A 24,661-nucleotide genomic window follows, 5' to 3' on the forward strand; every position below is an offset into this window, starting at 1 on the left:
TAGCCATTTTTTTCAATCGAAGAAACTGATCACTCGGTCAAAACGAAATCGAATTTCAAATCAGCTGCGCATGAAGGATGTAGATAAACCGAAGCGCACCTAGCGGCCGTCTTAGGAAACACATAGGTCCAACCATCATCATGCGTAGGTCCAACCATGATCATATTTATCTATTCGAATTTCGTCAATTATTCAAACATTTTAGTGAAACCAATGGATAAATGGCGTACTAACGTGTTGTTTACACCTTAAAGAAGTATTTTACTGCATGAAAATAAAAATTAATGTAAAAATATTCCTTTTTTGAATGTTTGAAAGCAAGGCATGATGACGAGCTAATGCGTGGAAAGTGAACTGTTTGAAAACACATTGAAACTCAATTGTTTTGAAGTTTTTTCAATAAAATACCCATGCAAATTGAAGAAAAAGAGTTTTTATGATAATAAAGTGATCTTTGAAAATAAAAAAAATAAGCGAAGATTGACTAAACTAGCGATTAAAAAAATAGGTCCAACCATCATCAGTTTTTGGATAGGTCCAACCAGAATCAATTACCCTACGTATTGCGAAGACGATGGACTGGAATGTGGAAGCATGCTTAGGATACACAGTTTTGGTCACGAACTGCTCATTTGCTAATAACTTTGTTTTTTTTCTTCCTTTATTTAGGAGATGTTTAGCCGTAGGCTAGTTCATCTCCATCTCTAACTATAACTTTGCACACAATTGACGAAACAGAGTTTGTTTTTATAGCAGTACATATAATAGAGTTTTAGCAACAATCAATACGAAACTAACGATTTTAAATTGGCTCACTACTTGACTAGCCTATTGGTCCCAAGCAAACGATTAACGTACCCCATTGTAGTCGAAATTCTACTACTACACAATGTTTGTTTTGATTCGCTATGGAAGTTTGACAGATAAAATGAGGGGTTATTGGATTTTCCTATGTTTCGAGGGGTGAATCGATTACTTTGGGACCGAAGAGAGTACCAGAGCTGAGCCAAAAATTTGAGCACGTTATTTCGGGACCTTCAAGTCTTAGAGTTACCTCTATGGTTTTAGCTTGTTATAGATACATAAACAAGTAGATTTTAATTCGAGTAATAAACTGTATTTGTTCTTGCGTTGTAAAAATGAAGTGATAAATGTTCGCTGCACATCTCGGACTTTAAGTGTAAAAATTCAATGGTGTTTATTCAAATGTTAAGATTTACCTACTAGGACCTCCCTTAGCTCAGTCGGTAAAGGCACAGCTACAAAGCAAGACCATGCTGGAGGTGGCTGGGTTCGATTCCCGGTCCGGTCAAGGAATTTTTCGGGTTGGAAAATTTCTCGACTTCCCTGGGCAATAGAGTATGATCAACAATCAATACGAAACTAACGATTTTAAATTGGCTCACCACTTTAGTAGCCTATTGGTCCCAAGCAAACGATTAACGTACCCTATTCTAGTTGAAATTTTATTCCTACACTATGTTTGTTTTGATTCGCTATGAAAGTTTGACAGATAACATCAGGGGTGTGTGGACTCATGCAGAACATGCAGGGGTGAGTGAAATAGCTTGGGACTGCTTGGGACCGTTGTTCTGGTACTGAGTGAGCCAAAAATAATAATGATTTTCTTCGGGACCCAGTGGTCTTAGAGTTACCTCTATGGTATGATTGTACTTGCCACACAATTATACTAATGCAAAAATGTACAGGCATCGAAAGATCTCAATTAATAACTGTGGAAGTGCATCTAGAACACTAAGTTGAGAGCACGCAAAAAGCTAATATGCCATACGCAATAAGCTTGAAAAGCGAGGAAGAAGAAGAATAAGAAGATTTACCTACTCGTTGCATATCTGTAGTATGTAAACTATGATCCTAATCTATCAATTACTTAAAAAAAAAATTCAACAAATGAGTGAAAAGTTATTAACAAATGAGCAGTTGCTGTGTACAACTGTGCATGCCATGCATGCGTGGAAGTTGATATCCTGGAGCACAGTACTGCAGTCAATATGATTACTATAATCATGTCAAAAATAAGGAAGATTTGGCGACTCGATAGTGTTTGCATTCCAATAAGCGTACATCTGTGTTCGTATAGTGAAAGATTAACGGTAGGTTATTTATGTGAAAAAAATCAATGAAATTTCTTCAATAATTCTGTTTCTAGTCCAGTCTTGGTGATTATCCACACCTTGGTATACCTGACAAAGCGGATTAAGGCTTCTTATATTTATTATGTTTATCAATTGTATCCGACGCATTTTTAGATTATTCCTTAGGGTAAGGTGGGGCAAGATGGGTTACGTGGAAAAATAAGTCAGCTAATACATTTATTAATTCATTTGTTTGTCAAAATCAACAGGTTCAATAAAACATATCATCGTTGTTTGCTACATTGAGGCTTATTTGAGCCTGTTGATGTCGAAAATAGTACAAAAATCAAGTAGATGACCCATCTTGTCTCGTGACTCGTCTTACCACAGACATGATAGACTTGTTGTCTTCGATTTTAGAATCAATTAATTAAATTAAATTGTGAAAATTACTACAGCAATAATGTTGTTATGCTTTGCATTATGAAACATGAATGGATACATTCCATGTTGTAAAAACACATTTTGGCTTTGAATCACGCTATTGCAGTTATTTAAACTTTAAATTGAGTGGTTTTAAAATATATCACGTTTCAAACAAATTATGTGAAATTTGTTTTTGGCAGTGATAGGAACGTGCTCAACAAACAATTTTAGCTGCAGATTAGCTTACACAGGCAAACATTAGGTGTATAAGGTAATTTTTGGCTGTATAAACTATTCTGCAGCTCAAATTGTTGGTTGATTGGTGTGTGGTAGTGGAAGTTTTCCATCTAAATAATTAATGCATGCTAAATTTTGTGAATCCAAGATTGTTAAATAGTTCTTCCACTACTTGTTCATCTTCGCATGATGGTGAAAAAATATTCTCAAAGACACCAATAACTATGGCCCCGACCCTTTTGGATCATTAATCTTGTGGCCGAACGAATAATAAGTAGGTGGTGTTGCAAAGGTGTAATTGTTTTGATATTTGCACCAGGCACCATGCGTACTCACAATCGTGCGATAACATATGGGGGGTCCTAGGTTACACTCTACAGAAAAATCATGTAACCAACCACCGCCAAAATCACGCAGCTGCGACTTGCTTTCGGCATTTGATTTAAAAAAAAAACAACTATACATGCTCCCCCACATGCCATTTGTTTGCATGTGTTAATTTTGCTGTTAATATCCCAGCATTCCTTACAAATTTAGCAAAACCCACATCGTATTTTGTTTTGGCTACATACGCGAACACCATATGCACACACTTGTGGGACCTTTGCGATTACACATGTACGGTTGAAACCTACAACAACGGCAAAGCAGTGACCATGCAAGAGTAGATTACAAAATGAACACAAGCATGTTATATCGTAGCTAATATAATTTGTCGTTTTGCTTTGATGAAACGCTTGAGTGCTGAAAACGTGTGCCAAATTTCGGACAGCAGCTTCTTATGTGCAATTATAACTGTCCCACCCGTCGTCGTCACCGGTGGGTGCACTGAACACACCGCATCCAACTGTTAATGTTTCAATCAGGGCTGGACTCGGGGCTGTGATGGAACGTTCCGTTATGAATACCCACAACTGGCACAGGTTCTGCGTTCTGTGTCAAAATGTACGTTACTCGAAGCCGGCCAAATTGTTTTAATTACTTCAGTAGGCGGCAAAGCAGGACATGTATAGCGGTCACGAGAAATAAAATTTGAATTTATGTTTTATTTTATGATTCCTCCCTCAACCATGGGTTTAAAATAGGCGCACGTGTATTGGGCTTACAGCTAAGCCGACATTTTGCCACTAGATTCGGTGTCTGTTATCGTTTTGGTAGAATATTTATAGAAATGATTCCCATAACACTTTTCACATCCACATCCATGGAAATAAAAACGAAGTCTCTCAGTGGCAACCAAAGTCGTCAATAGCTATCAAGCATAAAACATTTCTCAGCTCGAATTCTGAATAGTTGTACCAAATGGGAAAAGGGAATCTGCAGTACCATAACTAACCTCTAAATGATACTTGAAATCGAATTCATCTTCGAGCAGTAGGGTAGCAGTTTTCTGAAGTAGAGAAGGAATTGATTGATAAATAATTCAAGAATAGAACCATGCATATTGAGAACAACTTGATTAGATTTGCATCAGCAGCGAAGGATGGATTTTTACTCACTTCGGTTTAGCCTGCCTCTCTCATGCTGTGCATAAATTTAGCTCGATGGATGAGGAGTTTTCTGCAGTAGCTCTACAAGTGAAGTCTGGATCGAATGGAAATATATTGGATTTGGACTTTGAAAAGGGGACACTTGGAACTTTTCGAGTAATAGGATTTGCCTGCTGCAGTATTGTCGTATGCAAATGGTTCCCATTGCCTAGTGACGAAAACGTGTGTGTGTCTATCGATAAGCAAATAAGATACGGGTGATTCGATTTCAAAAATTCATGGTTTAATAAATGGCTTCAGATGTAGTTTGTACGTTTTCCATTAGCTTAATTTTCACACCTAAACCGTAAATAACTTCATTAGATTCTTACCTTTTTCTTAAAGTTGGAAGGCATTGTTGACCCAATCCTGTGTAATGAGAAGAAAGATGTACTAGTTAATTTCGAAGAGATACACAAATAGCTTCATTCACAGTCAGAGGAAAATGCGAGTCATTCTCGGCGAGATTTGCACGTGATGTCAGTTTTACTTTGCTCTAGCATCATCACTAGGAAATGCTATAATAATTTGATTGTAAACAGTTTCACACAAACAGCGTCTTGAAATTTCACACACCGCGTGAGCGAGCGTGCCGCCAGTGAATGGCTTGGTGATTTATGAATGGAGACGCGTGGTGTTTTTCTTTTCACTTATTGCCTATTCTTTCACACCTCTCTGTGCAGCACCACAGATCCGGTGCCGGTAGATACATAGGTAGGTATGCTAATCTTGTATGCTTTTGGCTCACGCTGAAGGTGTCGATAATTGAAACACTTCACACGTGAAACCTGCTGCTTTGAAATGCTGATCCCAGCTTGCTTCGTCATTACTAACGGTTCTGATAGGTCATGGTTGGAAATACAATTCGTGTCTTTGGTGTGAGTATTTCGGGTCTTATGGATTTAGCTCAGTTTCCTCTGGATCTTTGCGATTATTGAGTTGTTATCTATCGGCTATGCTATCTTGACCCAGGGATTACAAATAGAATCAAAGTGATAGGGTTTTGATCTGATTCCCATTCCGTTTTCTAAACAGATTCTTACATGTGTATTTTCCCCCAAACAATGCTCGCAAAGCTACATATGAAAAGTTTTTTTTTCATATTGCTTAAGAAATTACAACTTGGTTTCCTCCTGAAGCAATCAGCAATCGACTAAATTTTCAATAGCGACCAAAAATATCCATTAGTACCGTCCCAATTACGCGTTCATTCAGATAAAATTGATAAATAGCAGATTTTTAGCGATGTGCCCAATCTTAGATCCATAGGCAAATATTAGCTATGGATACTTCAAAATATTATGTCTAATAATAATAATAAAAAAAATATTATAAAAAATGTATGAAGATTTTTGTGTAACCAAAGCATTATCTACAAAAAATTAAAGACCCCAAGACATACTATGATATAGATTACACTGGTCCACACCATAAAAGTTCTAACTTTCCACCGAAAACCCCCTAGATTTGTTCCTTTAGGTGAGAAAACCATTATGCGAAAGTTTCAGCTCATTTGGTTGTAAGATGAGCTGGCGCATTTAGTTTGAATTTTGAATGGGGAATTTTGATAAAATACATGAAAAAATGACACTCGTACACTCTATCGATCATTAAAAAGTTTCCTTATTCTCGATTTGATTCAGATTTTCAAAACTTGTTGTTCACTTAACGAGTAACAACTTAGCTGAAAATTGCATCATCAATCCAGTTAGTTTTATTGAGATATTCGCTTTTGAATATATATGTGCATTTTGTATATGGAAAAAATGTTCGTGTACGTGTAATAATGTGTCTCCAGATCTCTTTGTTTTAGCGGCACTGGTGGTGTACTGGTAAGCGTGACTGTCTCTCAATCTAAAGGGCCTAGGTTGAATCTCAGTCGGTACCGTCGGGATTGTCTGAGGCAAAACATATCTGATCACGTCTTCCTTCGGAAGCGAAGTAAAGCCGTTGGTCCGCGGTCCATCAGTGGGACCTGCCTCCTTGTCTATGAGTGGGACCTGCGTTGGTAGCATTGGTACCGAGTACGGATAACAATAGTGATGGAAAACAAATCTAGGAAAAATACTCTTTGTTTGAGTGACGTTTATTGTATGTGCAACAGCTTATAACCAGGACATACATGATTGAACTAACATTGTATTCTAGTACCACAATTGACGTACTAGCTTAAAGAAGTACAACGGCCGATGAGATCGACTCAAAATTTGGAGGGTTTTGTTTCAAAATCGCAAAAACTTAGGTTACTCATAGATTCGCTTTTCATCAAAAATCCGCTTAAATATGAGGAAAATCGACGAAAATTTTACTCAGTGTAGGAGTATACCAATAGACTGAGTGAAAATTCACTCGATTTTCTTAATATTCGAAAAGATTTTCCTGGCAAATCTAGGATATTTTGCTCAGTCTATAAGTAACCTACGTTTATGGGAATTTGAGTGAATTATACTCAAATTTGAGTTGGTTTAATCGGTCGTGTAGTTCATAGGTTTTAAGATGTATTCGATGAACTGTCCTAATTAAACGAGGTCTATGTTGTAAGTGTCAGCTACCTCAGTCAGGAGCACTTCTGAGATTCACTGTCTCCAATGGCCTCAGGGTCCGCACGCTTACCGATTGCAATTACGCGGGGCAGGGAATGATCGCACGTGACACACAGATAAACCTCCACAAGCACTTCACTACTCTAGTTTAAAGATCTATTTCACTTTCCTGACATCTTTTATTCTCCTTCTTTTGTTTCTTTAATTACTCCCTTCTTCTCCCATTTTCTTACAATCTATCTGACCTATTTTCTTCGTCGGAGCCCCTCGCAACACCTCCACCACGTGTCTTTCATCGTCGACCACTTGTCCTCGGTCGACGTTCGCTTCCTCTCCACTTCCTCGTCATGTACCTCATTCGCGCGCTTGCTGTACGGGGTGGCGATGACGAGCACCAGCGACTGTGTAACCTTCCTTCCGGTACGCCTACCGGAGCTTCACTGTGTACAGGTGATCTGTACTAAATACAGCGGGGTCCTGCTGTCCTTGACTCTCTCCTCACACTTTTCACTTTTTCCACTACTAATTTATGGTTTCACGTTGGTTCACTATTAAAATAAAATTTAGCTAGCTTGCTTGTTTGATCAACCGTTTTCGCTGGTGGTCTTACGATCAGTCATTATTAATTTGAAAAATGAGTGAGTCGGGTCCCTGCTTCAGGCTGTCGGCCAGTGACCTGGGCCTTTCGTCGTTCATCGCCAGTTTGTCGTGTCCGTTATCCTCCATTCAAAATGGCCATCTCTATCGCCATCCCTTACGGCCTCCCAACAGGCAGTTGTTCGTCCATCTGGTGGCGGGTTTTGCAACTTTCGGTGGTGTGGATTGTTGCGTTCTACGTTAAGCTGTCCTATCTTTCCCAAGTAATATTTTACGTTTTATGAAATACTACAAGGCCAATATAAAACAACATTCATAAAACCCTGGTCAAGACGGCTTTGCCTTTATTACATCCACCAAAACCTCATTAAGGCTAGAATCTGTATATTTGGTCCACCCCGAAGAAGGTTTTGAAGGGCATATATTCGAGGCACGTCAAGATTGATGTGCTGCAAAAAGGTAATACGACGAAAGCATTGAAAACCATTTGAAATCCATTTCAAAACTACAGTAAAAGCCATTTGGCATCAACACTTGTGCCATTTGTCTTTGACGCTTGCCAACCGCATTGGAAATAAAGCATCAATCAAGATAAAAAGGGATACATTAATATCATCAGATCTTGCCAAATGCATTGTTCAAAAATGAATATTTTAAAAATCTTCTTAAATTTCCTGATCTATTGTGAAAGAATTACAAAAATTATCAAAGCAGTTCTCATTTTGTGGCCTTTTTTTTAGGTGTCAGATTAAATCTAATGTGCTTCGAAATATCGAAAAAAATAAGTCCGCCTTCTGAAATCGTTGATTAAACTTATTAATTTTAATTTAAGAAACAACGTATGGTTATGTTTTATTTCAATCATTGCGTCCAGCCGAGATAATTTAATGATTTTCGGAATCTCTATTACTGCTCATTGTTGAATTTATGAGATTAAAGTTATTTTCATGGAAAAACATCTTATTAAACGAAGATAGTAGAAAAAACAAATGTTATAATAGTAATATGGCGGTGGCTTTAAAATTGAATTTCCATAAGCCAATTCGGAAAAAGATATTTTGCTTTCATGAAATCGCGAACAAATTCTAAACGTTTTAATTTGGCTTTAATGAAGATAATTTGCAGACTGAATTGTATTTATCGGAGGCCATTTTGATTGATCCTATTCCCTTTAGTTTTAAGACGGCATTAATGGTTCGTGGAAAAAGTTAACCGTCAAAATTTGTTTACATTTCGATAGTTTTGTTGCGCGATCATTGCACCGAGCTTCTACTTCTGCGTTGGATCAACAAGTTCCGTGGCATCCTCGATAAGGGCGATTATCATCCATTGGAAGCAGTTCATCAGGAAGTATATCTGCATAACTTGGAACAGGTGGAAGGTCAATCGTTCCCAAAATCGGATGATCCGATAATGTGCGCTTGCTTGGATTTTTTGGAACAGTTGACCCTTTCGCCGAATGAAGCCACTCCAATGGTTCGGTAGGCAGTCAGTTTCCAGCTGACTGACAGTTTCTGAAGTTTCCTGTCGGCAGTTTTCCGCAGTCCCAGTTTAACACTGATGCATGTTATTTGAATCATCATCGAAACACGATTTCTGGAGAAGATTGGTCTGTGTTTATTCAGATCGTGTCACAAACGCCATTGACAATATTTTGGGTATTCCCATCGATTGTAATCGTCTAATTTGACGGCTTCCAGTGCTTCGTGAACCGCATTTACTCACTTTTCTCAGTCGGCTGTTCTGTCATTGTTGACCGGTTTAGTCAGAGCTGCTGGGCCTCCCAAGAAGTTCTGGAATTGGAGGGCTTTTCATTTCCGCTAGTATTATTATTAGACTATCCTTTGGCATTTCCTTGTGATTCTTCGTTTAAAAGCTCCAATCGATTTATTTTTTCTCTGTCTCTAGGTGGATCCATATTTTTAGTTTAATTTGTAAACAGTAGGGAGTTTTGTGATACACTTTATTGACACCGAAAAGCAGCAATATATGCTTTTTGCTCCCGTTTGAAACCGAACGGTTTTATAATTGCTCATATAATGATAAAATACCTCTATGGAGTATTTTGTCGTGGCATCAATAAAACAATACCGAGCAGGTTTATGATAAACTAACTTAACAGTTTTATACAGGGATAGAGTGCTGCTTTATATTTATTGTTAAAACCAGACCTGTTTTGACTTTATCTTCCGACTTTAAAAGGTTTTTAAAACGGCAAAATGCTGAATTACAGACCAAGAATATGTTGCACTTTTAAATGCTGTATTTAAACTAAAAAGATTGCTTATTGTCATTATAAATCAACAATAAATCATTGTGAAAGTCAAAAGGCTGCCAAATTGTTACTTGGGTTGCCTACTAGGGAGTTTGACAACGGAGAAAACTGCACAACTCTCACGAACAGTACCTGCCATTATTTTTCTACAATCCTCGAAACAAAGACGCTAACACTTACAATGTGGAGCTTAAACTTATAGGTAAATTAAAACTTAAATCATGGTGATTAAAATCCAACAGCTAAAATACCGTACATCTCGTCGTAACATAAAATAGTTGTGATTTGTCAATGAAACAAGCGTTTCATTGGATTGCAGATAAATTTCGGTCTATTGTTATCCCACACATTTAGTTTTATTTGCCTAATCTCAGCAAATTTTGCCGCAAAATCATCACACCTACCAAGTTTCATTGACATCTGAGAGGGTGCAGCCAAGCCCATACTCTACACCGTTTGAAAAATTCAAGTAAATTTCTGTGAGATATAGTGCACATAAAATTAACACTAGATTTGGCATAAATTTACGCGATATTTTGTGTAAATTTAAGCGGAATATCGCATAAATTAGCAATATTGTATGCAAGCTTGTAAACGATTTCGCTGTTTATGCAAAGTTATAGCTCAAAATTAAACGAAGGGAGATTTTATGCGATAGTTAAAATTCAGATTTTTTTCTGTGTAGTTGACGTGAAAACCGCCAATTAAAAAAAAAGATCAATAACTTTATTCCTGTGAAAGTGCCCAACGACTTGTAGATAAGTAGGTAGTCTGTCTTTCTGTGAAAAATATATCATACATACACCCCCTGCGTAGACATTTGGATTCTTGGAAACTTGCCAACCCCTCCTCCCTATGGGTCCACGTAGTTAATGCATCTAAGTAGTCGTCACGATGTTAACGGAGGCAACACACACTGCAATCTGGTTGTACTACCGCTATAGGTTTACCATGTAATGTATGGTACAACCACATCGTTTAAAAAATAAGTAGTAAATTTAGGCGATATATATGGTTAGTGATACAGCTATGACACTAGTGCTCTAGTTTTTTTTATCCTAGGGCCTAACCACAGAACAGAAGGGGAAGTGCAAACAAATCGATGAATCAAAACGTGATTCGTTTTCCTGCTCAACAAGCTATGTGTTGTGGTAGCGTTCCACACGGGCTTTCTATGTGCACTCACACTATCATAGTATGCTGCCTATCTTAACTGCAGGCAGAAGATGCCTTCTACCGCTAGGTGCGCTAGTGTTCGCAATTGGCAAGTGAAGCCACTTTTTGATCCGAAGTTCCACTCGTGTGGCCTAACTCAAATTTGAAATAAATGTTCATGGTTTCAATCGCGTGGACATGTCACAAAATTTGGCTTACCTTGCATCGAAATAAATTTGGAAAACAATTAAAAATATTGAAAATTAAGATAGGGCCGATTATGGAACCTCTTGGGCCAAAAACTGGTTCACTAACCCTATCTCACACAACGCTAAAATTGGAACAAATTTACATAATATTTCATGTAAATTTAAGCGTGATGTCGCATAAATCAGCATTGTTGTAGTCTGTAAACAATTTCATTGTTTATGCCAACTATAGCTCATATTTTTTGCGAGCATTATATGGTAAATCCAAAGCGGTTGTATAACAAGATTGTAATGTGTACTGGCCCCATAAGGTAAATTAGGGTATAATCCCACGATCTCGGAAAATATCTATCAATCGGATGCTTGTGGAGTTGTGTTGTGCACAGTGATGGAAAAGTTCACGAAAACTCACTATGACTCGCGAACTTTTCCCTTGGTGAACTCGTGAAATATCGCGAACTTTTCCAATACTGGTTGTGCATGAAAATTGTTGCAGGAACATGTTTCAACACTTTCAATGAACATCAGAACATTTTATTTGATAAACCGCATAAGTCCATTTGATATAACTGCTGGAAAACAGCATAAAACCGAACCGAGGTCCTATGTGGTTGCTCAACAAATTTACATACTGGGCCCTAATTTTAAATAGTTTCTCGATCCCAACTGTTCTGATATTTGCAGGAGATGTGTACTGCTAAAAGTTTTCGATAAATATGTGAATAATGCGCTTTCTCAAATAAATTATTCATTTGAAAACGCTATCTCTCGTCTAGGCGGTTTTTCAAATTAACTACCCTTCGAAAAACTCACAGTAAACAACCATAGTACGTTACGATATGTTGAGATTTGGATACCTGGATACTTGCACAACCCATAAGATTGTAATCAATCACATCAGATGTTATATAAATATATAAATTTTAATACGGCTATCACCACTCAAAGATGAAATAGTAAGTAATTTTTTCGAGAGCGAAAATTTGGCTAAAATTGTTTTACAGAAATGACCTAATTCGGTCTGCCCCTCTGCGCATCAGACTTTTATCTTTCAATAATTTCACATGATAGTAATTCCAAACCTTCCTCATAATTCTTATAGATGAATGTTTAAGGGATACTTTGGTCCAATGAGATCACTTCGTAGAACACTGGAAATTATTTTCAAAAAGGAGACTGGCAAAATCGGTTCATTTCTGTATTCCATTTGAAAGTATTTCAAAGTGCACTGAACTTCAATCATCACCGATTTATTTTCGTTGATTCAAATGGATTATTTTCTGTCCGTACGATCACTCTCGACTCGGTAAAATTGAAACAAATTTAGCCTCAATGGCGTGCAATCACAGTATCAAAAAAAGACCGATATCCACACTCTGTTCTACTTCAGATCCCGCACACTCCGTCATGCCTCTATTCGATGCCTTGTCAAACAGTCAATTAACTTTTCTTCTCACAGTTCTACAACGCTAGGTGGCAACCCACTGTTAGGGCTAATTTTACTCTTCAACATACGATACGTTGAAATAACAAAACTCGACACCGCAAACAAGACAGTTGATTGTCAAATTTTCGCTACATCGTATTTTAGTGAAGTGAACCAGATGCTATAAATTTGCCGTGTCATTCTTAATTGCTCCCGTGTCCATCTGGGCGATCCGATTGAGAATGCAGCAAACTTCCTTTCGATTACTGCACTATTTGAAACCCACCGTATAGTAGTGCACTTCACAACACAGTAGATATTTTTCCACGAAGGTTTAATTTTCCTACGCGACGAAAACTCGTGACACCACCCGTCGGGGACCGTGCTGAGTATAAAACTGAAGAGGGAAAGCCAGTTCCACTCTCGAGTGCGAGAAAAACAAAAGTCTTAAATCTATCGTGTCGCTTTTCGGCCCATCTCACGGTCCGCGTTTCCACAGCTACTTTTCATTTCCTTCCGTGCCGTTCCACTACGGTAACTCGGATAGCTCGGGAAAATTTGCGACTAGCCTTTACTGAATATATAATTGGTTCGCGCGAGCGTTCTCTGGCATTCAGTTTGAGTGTTGTAAAAAATGTTTTTAAAGTTTACTTTGTATCTAAAATGACACTTTCAAGCTTATAGAAAACTGCTCACAGCAGTTGTCGACGGAAGGCTATTAAAATAACTAAAAAATAAACAATGTTAGTTAACTTTCTGAAATATTCTGACTTGCACCTACATATATATTATACCTTGAAAATCATCTAGTTAAGGTTTTGTAATAGATTATTGATTCTGGAAAAAGAAGTTAATCCATCGCTAAAGTCTATTGTGAGAACTATCATAACATTTCTCGAAAGAAGCATATACAGTTAATGTTTTCTCCCCTTCCTCTCTCCCTAGCTCGATAGAAATACTGGCTACTTAGACGACTTTTCCAAAATTTACCTACCTAAGGGGCCATGCATTAAATATGTCACTTGAAATTGAGAAAAAATATAGCCCCCTCTCCCCTTTAATCACGGTTTTCCTATACCTAATACATTGCTCGTCACATAAATGTACACTCCTCCTCCCCCTTACAGCGTGGCATAAAAATTGTATCAACCTTAACTTGATAGTCTCTTCCATATCTAAAGATTGTAATCGAAAAAAAAAAATGCAACAGATAAGAAATGATCACCAAATATTCATGTTATGTCGGATATTTTTGAAACTCTCAGGGAATAAATAAACACATATTAGCTATGTTTTTGCAAAGATGGTTTATTCAACCTCCACCCCTAGTAACTTAGATATACCTAATCTTACACGTGACGGAATCCATCTTTGACATAAAGGATGAGACATAAACAAACAAGTCATGTAAAATTAAGTGCTCCGAGACTGAAATGTTCAAAAGTACGTTTGATTGAACTGAATTTCACGTCTATTATGACTCAATTTTTTGTCAAAATTGACGCTCGTATATGTCAGTCTCAGATCCTGTGCAACACTTGTGCCATATTTCTTACACACTTTCAACCACTCTTCCTTCAAATCTTTGTCGTTTTTGAAGACCTTCCCTGTTTTCCGGAGCTTGCCCTTCATAATCGCCTAGAATTTTTCTATTGGGCGAAGTTCTGGCGAGTTTGGCGGATTTGCCTCCTTCGGCACAAAAACAATATCTTTGGCTTCGTACCATCACCAGTTTTGCGAAATGACACGATGCCAGATCCGGCCAAAACAAAGTGTTACCTTCGTGGGACCGGAGGAAGGACAGTAGGCGCTTCTGGAGGCATTCTTCTTTATATATTTGACCATTTGGCCGGTCGTTATGTATAGCTTGCTGAATTTGCCGCACCCACAGATCGCCTATCACACAAGTACTTCGCGAATTTGTCGACCATCTTCTTCTGGAACTTCTCCGGAACATCCAAGCGGGACTTGCCGACAAAAAACTCCAGGCCAGGGATCTGCGTGGAGTTCGCTTTAATGTACGTCTCGTCGTCCATTACGATGCATTTAGGATGCACCAACCACTCGCGGTACAACTTCCTGGTGCGGAAGTTGTGTTGGACGAACCAGACGGAAGAATTGACCTTCTTGGCCACGTCCCGAATCGAAAGGTTCCCTCTCCAAAGTTACCTTTTGATAGTATTTCGTCACAATAATCGCGAAACAGATTAACCTACACACCAAATTTAAATCGCTGAAACTGAAAATTTAGCTGATTTTAGACTTGATGAAATAGGTAGCAGCAAACTTTCCAGCAAAATAATGCTGCTGAATTTTCCAGCAGGGGCCTCCCTTAGCTCAGTCGGTAAAGTCACAGCAAGTCCCCGGCAAGGTGACAGATAACCTTAGTTTCACGTACCCACTTGCAAATAGTAGATGTCGCCACACGACGTAAACAAAGGGATTGTCCTTCACCACCGCAACGGTATTCCTCTATGGAAAACCAACTTTTTGTTTCACTATGTGTGGATGTCAAACAACAGACAAGAATGCCATATGAAAAGAGCTAATTTATGATTTTAGTGGTGAAATGAAACAAATCAATACAAATTGAACCATCTTCTTATATCATCGAATGGCAATAATACTTTGGTTTCTTCAGTTATTTTTTGCTCTTGAGTTTGATTATCCTTCAGATTATTGCTTTGAGCATAGCTGTGCAATGATGGCTTGTCCTGTGCCCGTAAAAAATGTTTACTTTAAAACTGCTGAAATAGGAAATTAGTCAAATTGCATGATAAATTACAAATTTATCTTTAATGCATTTAAGGCCTTCGAAAGACGTGCAAAGTTCTCCACTGTACACTTTTAAGCTAGTACATCAAATTGAACATTTTGCAGTACTAGCTGTGTATACAGTATCTCTCCACTCCGGCTCTCCTTAATTCAACATCACGGTCTGTTATGGAACTTTTTTTACTTTGGTAACATTTATTTGTATGGACTTGACAGTCAGATTATCAAATGTGTCGGATTAGTACTGTAATAAGTACACTCATACTGCAAAACCATTCTTTTTTTGTTCATCATCGACAATAATAGCAATAGCGTCGAAATCACCGATAGAATCCTCGCTCAATTCTCATTTGTTTCAATGAATTCGATGACAATCACATATTTTTGTTTAAAAAAATAATATCTCGATTAATTTTTCGAAGGGACACCAAATCGACTATCAAATGCAATGTTTACAAAAGCTGATACGTCCCTTTGAAAAAGTAATCGAGAATATGTTTAAACTGTTTGGTTGGTACAAAAAAAAACAAGTTTCAAAAAACTGATTATGAATTGTGCATACGACTGAAAATCAAAACCACATTTTTCGCTGGCATCACTGGACTTCCTATGTCATTAATGTGATTTTGACGTTGGACGCGCGTTCCGGTTTGGTGTGCATAATTTCCGCATTCGCCCTATTCAAATAAACCTTGTGAAACTTGTGAGTTTGACAGAACCACCAGCACCAAATTGTCGGGGTACACTGGCAATTGGCGTTGACGGCGACTCTGTAGCTCTTTACTCCTATGAGAAAATCCATAAGCAAACGTCAGACTGTGCGTGAAACATGGCGGACTTTGTACTATCCTTTCACTCCACCGAAAATTCCTATAAGAAACTGTCTATATTTGCTGAAAGAGCAAATTTTTCGACGGTGCCGTCAACGCCAATATACTGGAGTTGTCAAGTTGTCCCCGGGTTGAGTCACAACTACTAAGCAAGACCATGCTGGAGGTGGCTTGGTTCAATTTCCGGTCCAGTCTAGGAATTTTTCGGGTTGGAAAATTTCTCGAGTTCCCTGGGCATAGAAGTATGATTGGACTTGCCACACAATAATACCAATGCAAAAATGGTACAGGCATCGAAAGCTCTCAATTAATAACTGTGGAAGTGCATCTAGAACACTAAGTTGAGAGCATGCAATAAGTTAATATGCGGTGTGCAATAAGCTTGAAATGCGAAGAAGAATAATTTTCCAGCAATTCCAACTTCTGTCAAAATGACAATATATTACTGATTATCAGCAAAAATTTCAGCAATATTTCTTAACTTTTTCAGTACTAAAAAAATTCTAACAGCTCTCAGCATTTTGCTGAATAAACTCAGTAAATCGTTAAATATTTTTGATACAAATACACAAATAATGAAGACAAAATCGCCAGGGTCTTTTCTATATATAATTTATTAAAATTTATTATTGCCAGTGCTCTTACCAACATAATTTGATATGTTTGTAGTTTTGTTTATCTCATCCTCCTCGGTAGTTTGTACGCACCGTACGAATGCAAATACTTGCGACTGTGACACTAACAAATTGTCTGCTTTTTACTGGGTGTCCACCAACCCGTTATGTTAGCTGAATTTTACGGTAAAAATATCGTTTGATGTTCTTCAGTAATGCTGGGTTTATACTAGGCAAGTCAAATTATCAACTCAGTTGAATTCAATTGACTTGAAAAGTTGAGCCTGGTTCAACTTTTTTCAATTCAAGTGAGTTGATCAAGTCAGTTGAATGGCATGGTTTACACGTTCAATTCGCGTTCAAGTCAGTTGAATTCAACTGACTTGATCAATTGACTTGCACTGTCTAAACCCAGCTTAAAGCTTTTTTGTAGCTGATCATGATTCAGCAAACCGTTTTACTGCTAATGAAACTAAAATTTGGTGTGTAGTGATCACTCAGAAAAAGCAGTTTGAAGTAGCGCGACAGTATTTGATGATAACATATTGCGATTAATTCTACCAACGTCTAACTAACGCCAGCACGAAGAAAATCAACTGCTAAATAGTGCCAAAGGCTTCTTTCGATGACAACTAAAATTTGTTTTGAACAAACGCCGTCTGTAAAAACAAGGGTAAATAAGTATTTTGCACATGCTGGACGGTATTCCTGTTTGATTTTGATGAAACTTTTCACATGTTTTCTTGGGATAACACACATAGAAAAACGTTTGTGATCATTTTCTCATAAATTCAAAAAAAAAAGAATTATAAATTCAATTCGAAAAAAAATATACGATATTTGTTTAGATTTTCTCCATGCAAACATAAAGTCATAACCATAGCTTTTTTATCAACAGAATTCCGTAAAGTAATGTATAAAGCTTTTGAAGGTTTTGATATGTTCTACATTTTTTGTTAATTATTCAAATCTGTATCTCTTGCGCATGATGAACCAGAGCAAACAGAACACACAATTGTTTTTAAGTGAATGAAATGTAAATTAGATTCATTGAAAAACAATATCAAGTTCAGCCCGCTCTAGTCTGTCATGCATAAGAGATACCGATTTGAGTTTCATACAAAAGTTGTAGCTATGATCAGAATTTACAAAAAATTTTTACATCATTTTACGGAATTTTTTTGATGGAAAAAGTTAGAGGTAAATGAATGTTAATTACACAGCAAAAAAATAATTTTGATATCACATCAAAGTGGATGCACTACAATCATGTCGAAAATTTTATGTAATTTTTATGACCACATAAATAAACAAATGCAGTAAAAGCAGCGTAATGTCAGTTCAGGCATTGTATTAATGATAATTTTGTCCTTTTTAGCAAGTAATATTACACCATATTTTCGACATGATTGTAGTGCATCCACTTTGACGTGATATCAAAATTATTTTTTTGCTGTGTAATGTACGAAAATAATGTATATTATTTTCCATTTCTGCCAGTAACCAGTGGTGTAGGGGCCGTGCCTCCTATCTTAGTGACATCATAAATTTAATTTAATTGTCTTTGCGAGCTCTGGATTCTTGAAAAATGTCCAAGTTTGGTAAGCCTCATGATTGTTATGTTTTTCAAGGTCTCTGAACATGAAGTTTTACGAAGGCCACTAGATAGAATGTCATTAGGCTGCTTTGGTCATGATCAGTGATGTAAGTGGTCACCGTAGTCGTAGTTTGCTTTCGACATTTGCAATAGAAGCTATCCAAGTATAGTACCAAACTAAAATATCGTATGACAGTCTCTGTCAAACGACATTGTCGTCGAAGACTGTCACGCATTTATGTATTTTAGTTTTTTTTTCTCACAATAAGAGCTGCTAATGTTGTACTTGTGTGAATTCTGAAAATAACAAGCACTGATGTTCTAGTAATAACATTTCTGATCAGAAATGGTTCAATTTACACAAAATTGAGGAATTAGAACGAAATAGCACATTGTCATTTGATAGTTCTTTGATAATATTCGCTTTACTCGAATGTTACTCTACCGTTTGCGTTGTGTGAGAAAGACGACGGTAGAGCATGAATGTACGAATACAAACAGACTGGTGCACCCGACAACGAAGCGAGTGTAGTAAAAACGTCAACTGTTTCAATCCCTGGTCATGGTACCCACATATTGCATAGTAAAAATGTATCCAAAACATTTTTTGAATCCTTGAGTTAAAAAAAATCTAGAAAATGCTTTTCTGGAACTGAATAAAATATCCAAGATTGTAAGGTTTGGATTTTAAAATGTTGATCTTACCGCAATATACCTCCTGCTTAGTCTGCTCTCTTGTTGAATATTTTGATGTTCGTAAGCCTCATGTTAGCTGCAAGTATTCGGCCTCTGTTCTACTAACTTTAAAACTATGAAATATTATTAAATTTACACAGAATTACGGCTCCATATAGAGGTAACTCTAAGACTAGAAGGTCCCGAAGAAACGCGCTCAACTTTTTGGCTCAGCTCTGGTACTATCTTTGGTCTCAAGCAAATCGATGCACTCCTCGAAACATAGGAAAATCCAGAGACGTTGATAGAGTCGCGCAATGAAAATTTCTGTCGAAACCGCAGCACGGTTTTTGAGGGTTCTTTTGACAATGTCACTGGCAACCATGTTTCTTCGAGTGGCTTCAAATGACTTTCAAACAGTGCTGCAATGCTGTTGAGAAAATTTGAAAGTTCGACCGGAACTGAATAAAAATGAAGTGCGCGGCAACATTTTGCACACATAAAGCGAAGGCGAGAGATGACAGTCACCCCATGAAAGTATAAATTTTGTCATATTTTACTGTTTTGCTTGCAGCGCAATCATTTTTATTACCACAAAACTAAATAAAACGTTCCGATTCGATTTGTTTTTATCACTATTTAATGTTGTATTTGATTGAACCAACAATAAATAAATAAATCAAGCGTAACTATTCAAATCGACGTATCTGATTTTGTAAACAATCACTTCAATCGACGATTTGAGGCAACTGCTAGCTCACTCACATAAACTAACAACATCAGCTAGTAGGGAAAATATGGTGTTTGTTTGCGTGGGTGAGTTAGCAGTTAAGGCGCATCGTTTATTGAAGTGATGATTTACAAAAGCAGACACGTCGATTTGAATAGTTACGCTTGAAATAACAGATATCAAATATTTCGTGAAAATTATTAAACACCTTTATCATCATTGAGAACAATACTCTTTTCTGGTGAATTGAGCGAACAGTAATGTTTATTTACTTTGCTCGTTTGGTTCAGCGTTTGACGTTTGACGGTTCGTTTGGTTCTTCTTGCTTCAGTCTATGCGTGTCTCTATTTAACGTCTCTGGGAAAATCCACGAGCCCCTTATTTTATCTGTCAAACTTTCATAACGAATCAAAACAAACATAGTGTAAAGGCTGTCTAAAAGTAAATTAGTACGCCCCTCACGCGCCGCTAGCACGCCTCTAGTGTTGGGAATCGAAAATATTTGACAGTGGTTTGTTCTATAGAGAACAACTGGTGCAAGTTTGATCAAAGTATTCGATCGCGTTCAGAAATAACGTCTGATGGAACTCTAAAGAAGAAGAAAATATTGTGCACAAACACCTGAAAAATCCAGAGTGGTCCGGTTCCAAGCTTGCTAAAGTGCTGCAGATGCCGAAAACAAAAGTTTGTCGAGTGCTCAAAACCTTCAAAGTAACCCTGAGTGTAGAAACGAATCAGCGGACCTACGAAAAAACTGGAACGAACGATCGTTAGCTGCGCAGCAAGGTGTTGAGGTGCATTAAAGCCAACCCTGGTCTTTCGATCCGAGATGTGGCCAGAAGGTATAACGCCAACTTTCAAACGAAGCAGAATACCGTGGCCAACAAGCATGAAGCAGAATACCGTGGCCAACAAGCGTGCAAGGCTCTTGTACGACCGTGTTTTGACGAAACACAAGGGATGCACTTTGATCGATGACGAAACATACGTCAAATTCGATTTTAAGCAGCTTCCCGATCAAAAGTTTTACATCGCGACTGGACCTGGGGATGTGCCGAGAAGCGAGGGGCGATCAACTTCATAAATCAGCTGAATAGTAAACACACACATCAGAAAATACACAAAAAAAAAAATACGTAGCATAGACACGAAAAAAAAAAATACAAAATATACCTTTTCAAGCCGGGTAGATGAATCGAAAATACTCAAGTTGACAACCCCTCGCTGGGAAGATTCAAGTTCGTGTTTGCCGACAAATTCACGAAGAAGGCAGTTGTGGCCTGAAAACATAACCATTCGTCATCTACTCGACGATGACATCTCAAGTTTACATCGAAGAATGCCTGAAAAATGCCGTTTTTCCACAAGCATAGGGGCAAAGTCATCTTTTGGCCCAATTTGGCGAGCTGCCACTACTTCAAGGTGGTTCTGGAGTGGTATGCTGCCAACAAGATCGATTTTGTCCCCAAGCTAATGAATCCTCCGAATTACCCGGAATTTCGACCAATCGAAAAATACTGGGCAATTTCAAAGCAGCAACTTCGACGAATCGGCGGGGCAGTCAAGGACATCAGCAAATGCTGGCAAATGGAAGAAATGCGCTGATTCCGTGTCCGCTTCCACTGTGCGGGCACTGATGAGCTCCATCAAGAGGAAGGTTCGAGATTTCGTTCGAACTAGAGAAATGTAAGCATCTGATGCTGGAACTTTGAAGTTTTAATAAAAGTACTGTAAAGCAACCATTAATGGACATTTTAAACTTATTGAGTCACGCATTACAGGTCTTGTTGTGCGTATAAATTTACTTTTAATCATCCTTTATGGGGTGTTTACATCTGTGGATTTACTCGCGCTAGTGTACTCGCCAACTAGCACGAATTTCAGTTGCTCCTGAAATTTCATGCTGATGCCCTGTTTACATTATGCTAGTGAGCTTTTTTGCTAGCAGCTAGCTCATTAGCGCTAGTGAAATAGCATAAGTGTAAAACCCCCATTAGTACTAGAATTTTGACTAGAATGGGATGCGATTATAGATTTACTTGGAACCAATAGGCAAGTTTCCACTGGTTCCTGAAACCCTGAGTAGTTCTTGGTAGAATCAGATAGGACTAATAGGGACCGTTAGGCCTGAAATTTTAATAAATCGCCGTCCCAGCGTGTGGTTAGAATCACTTGTGGGCAGAATCCCCTGGACCGAGTACAAGAGCTGAGCCAAAAGTTGAGCACTTTTCTTCGGGACCGTCTGGACTTAGAGTTACTTCTATGGTAGCACTGTCACCTCCATGGTTTTAGTTTGTGTGCTGTGTCAGTGTCGGGCCCGTCGATGAACGCCAGCTAGCTGGTTCCGCAACGGCTGCCATGTGGTATCCGTTCCTGGTTGGATCCTTTGGACTTTTGTCTTCTTCCTTGCCATGTGCGTCGATCACGCTGATTGTGCGGATTGCTCTGGTCTGGTTCTCCAGGACGTAGATGGTTCTATGCCGACACGTGCTACGACGGAACTACCGTTGGTGGAGCCTCGAGCCGCAGATTTAGAGCGTCGCTTCGTTTATTTGATGAACGTCAGCTTACCGTTTTTTTTATGGCAGTGACGATTATCGTGGTTTTATAAAACTTTTTCACCACTTCACTAAAACTTTTTCCGTGAGCTAAGGTGTGGGTGCTTTTCTGGTTCTCAAGCAAGTGACCAAGACTTGCAGTCCACCGGCGAATAGGCCTTTTTCCGTGGTTGTTGTAGCTAGCATCCACCCATCAGACATTACTGCTTCCGAAAATACCAGCGGTTTTTTTAACTAGTTCTTTTATTTGGAAGGCTCAATCATGTTAGCTTTACGGAGCCGATAGTTCATTTTTCTTTGTTTGTAACAAAATTCACTTAATTTTATGTCTAGTAGGAGTTGGGCCGAATATTCCCGGCTTACTCGAGGTTAGAGAGGTACATTGTCGAAGGATAGGATCATCAGAGGAGGAGCTTGGGGGTAAGGTTTCGTTGTCTCATCAGGGCATTGTCGCCAGTATGAACGGTAGTGCGGGTCTAGCCTCGTCTGGAGTTCGACCGGCTATGGTGACCAGTGGGCGTCGATGAGACTCATCGATACGGGCGGACAAGACAAACAAAAACTATTAAAGAGAAACAAAAGACACAGGAATTAAATTATTATACTAAACCTTTGAAGAAATACATAAACCGAGTTTCTTTATACATATCACGAGTTCCTTTATACCAGCGGTTGGGGTGTATTGTTGGTGTGTCGTATTGTTGAGGCTGCGTACAATACCTTTACAGTGTTTTGTGATTTTTAATTTGGTCGTTAGCCGTGTTTTGCCTCCTAGCTTAATTGATACCTAGTTTAAGCGTTTATTTATACGCATGATTTTTATTGTTTATATAGCTTTTATTTATTATTTTAGTTTGAATTATTTCCGTATCTAGCTAGCTAAGGTTCTATTTATAATTATTCCTCTATACAAGTTTATAAATCCCCATTTATGGAAAATAAAACTCTAGACTGAGTGACTTGTTACAAGAGTGATGCAATTTCTTACCAAATTTTAAAAGAATAAAAAAACAATTCGAGGGATAGTTCCAAGAGATAAAATAAGAAATACACGAGAACTTCGAACAGAACTTCTGGTGCATTATAACGACTGTTTAAAGATAGTTCTGAAGATTATTTATGAGCATATTGTGAGGAAAGACACGAGTGAATTCTATCAATAATTCCTAAGGGATTCTGAAGAGAATTATGTATTGCAATATGCATCAGTATGCTCAACTTTATTTCCTCTGTCTATTTTCGATTCCGTTGACAAGTCGACCCCAGAGACTGAAGCGAACGAACTGAGAAAAAGAACAAGCAATCGGTAGCCAGGTTCAGCAGTGAGTATTTTTCAATAACCGTAAATACCCGACCTAATTGAAGGCAAAGGAATTGTTCAATCAAAATCAACGGATTATTGAAGAGAAGAAAACAGAAGAAAGATGAATGTTGTACATACAAGCAGAAAGCAGTCGCCTCCAAGGGTGAAATGAACTCGTTAATGACCTTTTTTGTTATTAATTAATTAACATGGATTTGATAGTCGGCTCCGTATAGCAAACGAAATTGAGCCTTTCAAATATATTAATGGATTTTTTTTTACCTTACTGTTGAATTCATTTTGAATATTGTTCAGAATAATCGATGAACTATAAATTCATCAGGGCACTGTAAGAGAAATCTGTAAACCATAATCAGGGATCCAGCAGGGATTCAAAAATATCTTTTCAATGATATACAACAGCAGCGCCGGTGGTGTAGTGGTAAACGTGATTGCCTCTCACCCCAAAGGGCCTGGGTTCAACCCTAGTTGGCACCGCCGGGATTTTCTGAACCATAAAATCTCTGATCAGGGATGTAAAGTCCATGAGTTGATGGGTCGATAGGTAGGGTCCAGGTGTGTGAGCTGCCTCCTTGGCGTCAGTAGCATTGGTACTCAGTAGGAAAAACATGATCGACGTAAAACACAGCAAAGGAACACAATTGTGATGTTTGCATCTTTGTTAGAAATAATTACGAATGATACACGTTACGTAACGGATATGTTCTTGATACTTCACTTCAAGGTTCCAATCATGTTATGTCGCAACAATATTTTATCATTACAATGGTTGCATGCAACAATGTTTTTTTGTTGTTGCTTGCTCTTCGTTCCTTGATCGCCTGATCGTTGCAACGGTCAGCGCACCTCACTTTATAAATCGAAACAACCTTACAATTCAGCGGATGAATGACGCGCCCAGCAAGGAGACTAAGAACGGCAACTACGTGGCCGTCGGAAGAAACATCATTCACCGATATGTTGATTGGCGTGGGTAAAAAACAATGATAAAGCTATTTAACGTGGTGTGATTAATTGTGCAAAAACTTAAATTAGTGCCTAAATCTAGTTAAAATTTACTTAAAA

General features: G+C 38.1%; 1 protein-coding gene across 2 annotated transcripts in view; it reads right to left on the reverse strand.

The window, feature by feature from the left end:
- The window catches only part of SmydA-4 (SET and MYND domain containing, arthropod-specific, member 4), a 35,217-nt gene extending 22,309 nt beyond the window's left edge, over positions 1-12,908 (reverse strand). The window contains exons 1-2 of one of the 2 annotated variants that reach the window (XM_065228758.1): positions 12,780-12,908; positions 4,621-4,657 (exon numbers count right to left, since the gene is read on the reverse strand). In XM_065228758.1, the coding sequence (XP_065084830.1) occupies positions 4,621-4,644 (24 nt within the window). In that variant the 5' untranslated portion in view covers positions 4,645-4,657; positions 12,780-12,908. Of the gene's footprint in view, positions 1-4,620; positions 4,658-12,442; positions 12,741-12,779 lie in introns of those variants that run through there. The other variant, XM_065228759.1, reaches the window with a different exon arrangement.
- Between the last annotated feature and the right edge of the window lie 11,753 nt (positions 12,909-24,661).

The sequence above is a fragment of the Ochlerotatus camptorhynchus genome, unplaced genomic scaffold, assembly GCF_037179485.1.
Source record: "Ochlerotatus camptorhynchus isolate MF236.1 unplaced genomic scaffold, CSIRO-AGI_Acam_v1.1 ptg000302l, whole genome shotgun sequence".
Lineage (NCBI taxonomy): Eukaryota > Metazoa > Arthropoda > Insecta > Diptera > Culicidae > Ochlerotatus > Ochlerotatus camptorhynchus.